This window comes from Lygodium microphyllum, chromosome 15 (assembly GCF_053477565.2).
Source record: "Lygodium microphyllum isolate KBCC chromosome 15, Lygodium_microphyllum_v1.1.10, whole genome shotgun sequence".
NCBI lineage: Eukaryota > Viridiplantae > Streptophyta > Polypodiopsida > Schizaeales > Lygodiaceae > Lygodium > Lygodium microphyllum.
The window spans coordinates 135733801-135741727 of record NC_141149.1 but is presented as its reverse complement, the minus strand read 5'-3'; the positions used below and the strand labels follow the sequence as shown (position 1 = coordinate 135741727).

At 40.5% G+C, this 7927-nt stretch overlaps 1 protein-coding gene across 2 annotated transcripts; it reads right to left on the bottom strand.

Moving 5' to 3' along the window:
- Nucleotides 1-1286: 1286 nt before the first annotated feature.
- On the bottom strand, nucleotides 1287-4367 carry LOC148025112 (cytochrome P450 716B1-like). 2 transcript variants are annotated; one of them, XM_087694825.1, is made up of 4 exons: nucleotides 4127-4367; nucleotides 3039-4037; nucleotides 2621-2808; nucleotides 1287-1910 (listed from the first exon to the last, which is right to left on the bottom strand). In XM_087694825.1, the coding sequence occupies exons 1-4, from the start codon at nucleotides 4134-4136 to the stop codon at nucleotides 1611-1613; spliced, it is 1497 nt and encodes a 498-aa protein (XP_087550951.1). In that variant the 5' UTR covers nucleotides 4137-4367; the 3' UTR covers nucleotides 1287-1610. The 2 variants fall into 2 exon arrangements, with proteins under 2 accessions (XP_087550951.1, XP_087550950.1); XM_087694824.1 differs by having other exon boundaries at nucleotides 1289-1910; nucleotides 3039-4365.
- Between the last annotated feature and the right edge of the window lie 3560 nt (nucleotides 4368-7927).

The window sequence follows — 7927 nt, the reverse complement described above, 5'->3', positions numbered from 1 at the left end:
ATGCATGATATGTCCATCATCATCAAGGCAATCTCTTGTATTGTCACCCTTGCCCAAATTCTAGGTATTGGAGTCTAAGACATCTATTCAAATGTTCGGGAGATCATTGAAGCCTCATAATATAGCACATCTAAAAGGCACATTGCGATATGATTTCCAATGGCAAAAGCCTCTCCACATACATAACCCTAGCAAAGCTCTAGACATCCATCATCCACTCATCTTGTGTGAGCAATATAATTAGAAATATGGTGACTCTTGAGCCCATCAAGAGTTCTAACATCAATTCATTCTCACTTTGGGTGACCATGACATATTTTTCACAATGCATAGGTGAGCGGCCTTAGATGGCAATACATCCATCCCCCCCCCCCCCCCCCCCCCAACCAACTATTTCCGTTCAAAGGTTCGGGAGATCATTGAAACCTCATAGGGTGGCACCCTTGGAAGGCACATTATGATATGATTTTTGGTGGCAAAACCCTCTCCATATATGTGAATCTAGCAGATCTCTAAACATCCATTATCCATTCCCTCTATATGGCCAATGGAATTAGGAATACAGTCTCTCAAGCCCATCAAGATCTCTACCATTAATTAATTCTCACATGAGATGAACATGGCCTATTTTTCACGATGCATAGGTGAGCAGCCCTAGATGGCGATACATCCATCATCCTCCCCCCATCATCACCAAGCAAAAGAAGAAAAATAAAAAAAAGAATTCTATCCAACATTCCCCCCCCAAAATGCCTTGAGACATACTTGTTATTAAGCATCCAATATTTGCGCACACCATTTGCACACATTGCAAAAAGGAGACCTTCTTTAACAACAACTAGGATTACCACGTCGCAATACTATTATCTATAAATGGGGCATGCGATACTTTAACATGCAATTTTCATGTATTTCAAAGATTGCTAGAACATTATTAGCACCTTAAAAGATATTTAAGATGATGGTGTTGCCTTCCAAATTCATGATATTTAAATATGGAGAGATGATTGCTTTAATCTATGGCTAGTGATGGTGGGTGCTAGTTGGTTATCCATACATCTCCATCAAATATCTCATCTCCGTGTATGCATATAGTTAATATTGCTTCGTATTGTGAATTCTTAATAATCACCCTCCAAACAAAGATCCAATATCAATGAACATATTAGTCAAAAGGTCGCTATATCCTAAACTTTAACATTAGCCTTGTGTTGTTATAGAACACTCTATATTGCTTTAAGAACAGTCAAAAAAATTAGTGCATCTTCAATTCAAATACATTGGTGACCTTTTATTTTTTATCTACATACAATGGGATCATAAGGAAAATGATTTTGCATTTATAATGATTCAAGGGATTCTACTTGGATGATAATCAGAAGTTGATAGGCTGTTGAATGAGTGAACCATTGCCCCAATCTATTGCAAATAACAAGAATGTAGAAAAGGAGACATTTTGTGTTGTTTTCATCCAAAGTTGCTAGAAACTTCATTTAAAAGGACACTTGAATAATCAAGTACATGGCTGATATACCTAGGCTTGTAGCTCATTGTGGTGATTTCATAGGTCATTTTAATCATGCCACAAATTTTTGACATAAAATTTTCCTCTAAATGCTACGTGGTTGTAAGTAGATGGGCAATCCTTTCTTGGGGAAGGGCATGGGATCCACTGAGATTTCTTCATGAGGATCAACAAGCTGCCAACTAAAATGTTTGACAAGATGGTGAAGAAGCACAAGGGCTTCCATGCGAGCAAATTCATTTCCTGGACACATCCTTGGGCCTCCTCCAAATGGCACAAAAGAGTAAGGGGTAGGCCCAACACCATCAAAGCGCGATGGATCAAACTTCGAAGGATCTGGGAAATATTTGGGGTTTCTATGAGTAGAGTTGGTAGTCCAATATAACTGTCAAATGGAATTCCGAATGGGGTCAATAAAAAGATTACTACTTTTTAAAAAAGTAAAGATGTATGTTCAGATGTTATTCAACTTTTCCATATACAAGAGTAACTCCTAATGGGATTGAATTTGTAAAGACTTCACCTAGAATAAGTGCCATTATATTAGTCATTCTCATTACTTCTTCAGAATTGTGGAAAATCTATTCAAACGTATGAAAAGTTATGAAATGTTTGCCAACTTCACTTCTCTTGCAAGCACAGTTCACAGAAAACATTTTTGCTAATAGATACAAAAACCTTTAACTCAAATGTTTGAAGGGATGTTTGAGCCAAACATATTTGTCATTTTTATGACTAAAAAGTGTGTAGAGTTCAAGGTGGTGAATCTTTTTCTAAAAATTCACTCTTTTCCCGAAATGTTTGCAATTCATTTTGAATCAAACCAGAGTTTTCATGAACATTGCTTGCAAGTCATCAAACCAGAGTTTTCATGAACATTGCTTGCAAGTCGTCCTTAAAAGTCTACCTCTTTAAGTCTACATACACATATGCATGTATACGTGAGATTTTCTTTTTTGGGGGGAGAGAGGGAGGGAGGAAGGCAGAGAGAGAGGGGGGGGGGGGGGGGGGGATGATGCATCAAAGACCCATTAGGCCTAAGAAAAGAGGAAAAAGGAATGCATCAAAGCACGTTAAATATGTAACTTTCTTTACCTTCCAAGCCTTGGGAATTGTGAAACCCCCGTGCTCAAACTCGTGAATAGCCACCCTGAAGGCTCCCTGCACCGGGGGTTGAAGCCTCATGGTCTCCTGCACCACTCTCCACGACAGCTTCATCCTTTGCAAATCACCCCAGTTCAAGGGCTCATCAGCCTCCTTTCCTTCGGCGATCTGCTTGTTCTCTACAATCATATCCAACCAGGCAAGGCAGATTTTTGACACTCTCAATGCAGATACAAAGCAGTGCTCTGTCCACTCAACAAGTGCTAAAACTAATGCAAAAGAAAGAAATCCCACTCTGATCTGCCTTCTTGCTAGTCATCAGCCTTTGTCTTTGTAATGGACAAATAAGACACTGGCTTCAGACCTTCTCCCCCCTTGAAGATGACAAAACAATCCTGCAGGCACTCACCTTTCCAAACCTCATCGAAGACTGCTGGATTCTCAGCAAGAAACTTGCACACCATGGATGTCACCACAGTGCTCGTGTCGTGACCCGCGAAAAGCAGCAGCAGCATGTTGTCCTTAATCTCATCATCTGTCAACGGCTGGCCATCCTCGTCCCTGTAGGCCAAGAGACAGGAGAGCAGGTCTTGGTCATGAGAGGCTTTGCCCTGTGCCAGCTCTCCTCTCCTCTCCTCCAGCCATATCTGAAAGCGCCTGCGGAGCTGGTCGGTGGCCGCCAGGGCCTTCGAGTATCGCGTACCAGGCAGCGCGATGGGAAGCTGAAGGACGCCTTTCATCATGGTGGTGAAGGGCTCCTCCAGCATCTCCTGCTCCTCCTTCTCATACCGGCTCATGAGAAGCTCACAGGCGAGGGAGAATGCGAATCGCTTCATGAGGGGGAAGACGCAGACCTGCTGCTTGCCTTCCCAATGTTCTCTGATGAAGGCCCGGACGCTCTGATCGGCGCGGCCCGTGTACATCTGCAGGGCCTCGGGGCGCAGGAAGGTCATGATGGCCTGTCGGATGCGCTTGGCCTCGTCCCCGGAGAGGGAGATGAGGGAGCGGCGGCCGACGACGGAGACGACGCTCGGGGGCCACGAGACGTGGACGAGCCGGTTCTCGCCGGTGAAGATGGCCTTGTTGCCGGCGGGCGAGGCGGCCACGACGGTAGGGTCGCCGATGAGGCTCGTCTTGAAGACCTCGCCGAATCGGGCGACGCGGGACTCCACAAACTCCCAGGACGCGTTCCGCTTCTGCGTGCCGAGGAAATCCAGGGTCTCGCCGATGAAAGGGAGGCCGAGACGGCCCGGCGGCACAGGCGGCTGCTTCTTCTTCGCGCTGCCGCTCGTCACCGACCGCCATAGCTGCTGCAGGGACAAGGTCAGGAAGAAAATCCCGATGTAGAATGCGATTGTTTCCGCTTTGGCATTTCTCCAGGAATCCTGGAGGAACTCGATGAAGGACCCTGCATTGAGCCAGGCCATTGATCGATTGTAGTTATCAGTGATCAGGTGTCTGTGCTGCTATGGCTTTAGGATTCTGCTTGATACCTACTGATCATCATGATCCTAATGTCTGTCCGATTCCCCTTCTTGTAGTGCCAAGCTCCTCGTCCTCCGGCTGTGCCCCCCCATGCTCGCCTGCAGATGCCACCATCGCTCCACGCCAAAACATCTTGCTTTTCCCATTCCTCATACGAGCATTTCTCAGAAGCATATGCCTACACAAAGTATTCGGTATTACCATTACGAATGTGCCTACCCAAAGTATTAGGTATTACCATTACGAATGTGCCTACCCAAAGTATTAGGTATTACCATTACGAATGTGCCTACCCAAAGTATTAACACGGGTGCACAAAGTATTAGTAGTATTAGTACTAGTGCCCCGTCTCGTTCGTGCACAAAATAGGAATAGTGATGTGACCCACTTGGTTAGAAACACTAGGATCCTTCTCCTACCCCCACCTCTCTCCTCCAATCAACACATGTGACACAACATTCCATGAAAGACCTTAGAAAAGTAGACCTACACCTTCCTTAGCTACCTAGAACATGATCTATCCTCAATTGCAAATGTTACAAGTACAATATAGAAACCTAGTACATCTTTCAATACCTACAATGTAGAAATTTGGCACTTTTTCCAATAAGGACAAAATTAGATTCATCCTTATCATAAAAGTTGAACTCTCAATAGCCACAAATTTGGATTGGTCTCCTTGAATGTGATCCAATCAATGTTCACTAAAAATCGAGGTTAATATTCAATTTTTTTTAAAGTTAATTTAAAAAATGGCAAGTACATGTAATTTGATTCAAAGATCCCTTCAAAATCAAGGTTTTTACACATGCACCTAAATGTCGTTTTTTTTTAATTTTCCATTTTTCCATGTTTGCAATACTTTTCGATTCTTTAGTTTGATTTTTTAAACCACAATGAAAAGTAAATCACAAGCTTGAAGTGCCAAAAAGCTAATTGAATCAAACATGTAAAAATCTATGAAGCCAATGTGACCCCTCTAGACCATTGTATCGCATGAGTGAATCGTGGATCCTATGGAATTGTTTGCCATGAGTGTTTGAATTACTCCAAGCAGTTTTATCCATCCGGTTGTTGTTTATTATGCATTAGAGTTGTCATCGTTTGTGTCACTTGTACTTTGTCCTCGTTGTTGTTAGTCAATAGCTATAGTCACTAGTTGAGTGTTGTTCATTGTTCATGTTGTCAACCACATTAGTCATTTCCTTTTGTTGTTAGTCATAGCGATTAGTTTTAATAGTTATTGTAAGTTAATTAGTATAGCTAGTTAGTTATTAGTTAGTTAAATAGTCATAAGTAGTCATATGTTAATTAGAGTAGTTAGTTTAATTAATTAGTTTAGTACTTAGTGGTTAGTCATTAGTCATTACTTACTGGAAATAGTAGTTATAAACTAATTAGTTTAGTTAGTTAGGTTAGTTTAGTAAATAGGCATTAGTCCTTAATGATTCTAAACTATAAATAGTAATTAAAAATAATTAGTTTAGTTAATTAGGCTATTTCTCTTTTTTTGAGATAAAAGAACTTTTAAATTTTATTTTTCTTGAAAAAGTCATGCTAATTTTAACCTTTTTCAAGAGTTGGGACTTAACATTGAGGTTCATCAAGTTGGCATTGGAGTGTTGCAATTGACACCTGTCATCGTATTTTTCTTCATGCACAAGAACAACATGCTAAGTACTAGTAGGCAAATACACTTTGTAGAAAAGAGTCAAGGGCTCTTCCTTTGACTAGCACTGTGATTTTGATTTTGATCACTTGACCAGCAAATGATGCCAAAAAGCTCTATAGAGCTCAATCCTTCCAAGTTGTGAACAATCTCATCTCATTCATGTAAGTTTACTCCAATACCTTATGCACATCTCATATAGATGGCTATCTCCACTACCTCATATGCATATCATAAATTGAGAAGAAGAAGGTGTTGTAGAGGATATCAACAAGTCTGCTTATTGCCTATAGAGAGATGCCCACAAGTGAAAATGGTGCTACCCATTGTGCTCTTGACTACACTGACTCTCTTAGAAGAAGGGGGATAACCAAATCTTGGAGATTGTTGTATCTCCCTTCTCCTAGCCTCTACCTCTCTTTGACATCCCATTGCCTACCGTAGAACCTCCAAATTCGAGATTTTGTAGGTATCCCTCCAAACCTTGATAGAGTGCACATAGTTAGCCTTCTAATTTTAAGCATTTTCAAGAGTTGGGGCTTTACATTGAGGTTCATCGAGTTGGCGTTGAAGTGTTGCAATTGACACCTGTCATCATATTTTTCTTCATGCATAAGAACAACATGCTAAGTACTAGTAGGCAAATACACTTTGTAGAAAAAGAAAAGAGTCAAGGGCTCTTCCTTTGACCAGCACTGTGATTTTGATTTTGATCAATTGACCAGCAAATGATGCCAAAAAGCTCTGTAGATGCTCAATCCTTCCAAGTTGTGGACAATCTCATCTCATTCATATAAGTTTACTCCAATACCTTATGCACATCCCATATAGATGGCTATCTCCACTACCTCATGTGCATATCATAAATTGAGAAGAAGGTGTTGTAGAGGATATCAACAAGTCTACTTGTTGCCTATAGAGAGATGTCCACAAGCGAAATTGGTGCTACCTATTGCTCTCTTGACTACATTGACTCTCTTAGAAGAAGGGAGATAACCAAATCTAGGAGATTGTTGTATCTCCCTTCTCCTAGCCTCTACCTCTCTTTGACATCCCATTGCCTACCGTAGAACCTCCAAATTCGAGATCTTGTAGGTATCCCTCCAAACCTTGATAGAGTGCACATAGTTAGCCTTCCAACTAGCTCACTAGATGTGTGCTCCCTTGCTACAACTTGTCATGAACTTGGATCTATGTGTTCTAGACAATTGGTGTCTATTAATCTCTTGCTTGGCATGCTAGGGTGCATTGCTCTAGGGTTTTACATGGAATCTACCAAACCCATAGTAAGCAGGGAAGAAAGGAAGATCTAGGTAGAAAAATCAATGTTATAATGAAGATCCATCTTAGAGATAGTCTCCACTCCATGCTTAGCTAAGTTCTTCACTCCTAAAAATCCTCTTGAAGGAGATCATTAAGGGGGTTTTGAGGTCTCGAAAAAGCCATGTAAAGGTTCCTAGAGAGAAAATATTTGAGAGAAAAAATAATTTTGTGATTTTCTAAAAAGTTTACTTTTTAATAACTAAACATATCTAAAATTGCTTAAAAACCGTTATCATTGCATTCTTGTGACTTACATCAAACCTAGAAATGTCCATAAAGGTGATAATGATTGCCCCAATAAAGATTTTGCCTTCTCCTCATAAAAGTGAAAGTGAATACTCAATCTGAATCTTTTTTAGTATCTCCCTCCATTCTCATTATCTTTTTTCCTTCTCCTCATCCTTACTAGTTTTTTCTTAATTCTTCTTCTTTTTTGAATTCACATGGTTTTCCCATATGAATCTTCAAATCACATCCTTGGCTATCGATCGATCATCCAATTATATTTGTAACACTAATAAAAGATCTATTCATCGTCTTCACACTAGAGAAAATGATAAGACCCAAAACTATTTTAGAGTCCATGAAACATGTGCACAGATTCGAAGGAAAGAATAATCTCGATCTTTGGTTGGATGGGAGGTTATATTCCAAAGATCCCATTAAAAATAGTACAAGTCCTTTCAACAACAACTCCTCATTGATGAGGTTTATTTGTGATGGTTATAATTGATTTTTAGGCTAAACACTTGATTTGGTTGCAGAGAATGATATTCTTGGATTGGAGAATCACTTATTAACAAAGCAAATAGATTATTTGT

What these genes read in the sequence shown, in the direction of transcription:
- LOC148025112 (XM_087694824.1), bottom strand. Translation starts at nt 4,056, where the DNA reads ATGGCCTGGCTCAATGCAGGGTCCTTCATCGAGTTCCTCCAGGATTCC. An exon ending in CTTCGATGAGGTTTGGAAAG is followed by an intron (nt 2,809 to 3,038) that starts GTGAGTGCCTGC and finishes ATATGATTGTAG; the next exon opens with AGAACAAGCAGATCGCCGAA. An exon ending in CAATTCCCAAGGCTTGGAAG is followed by an intron (nt 1,911 to 2,620) that starts GTAAAGAAAGTT and finishes TCCATTTGACAG; the next exon opens with TTATATTGGACTACCAACTC.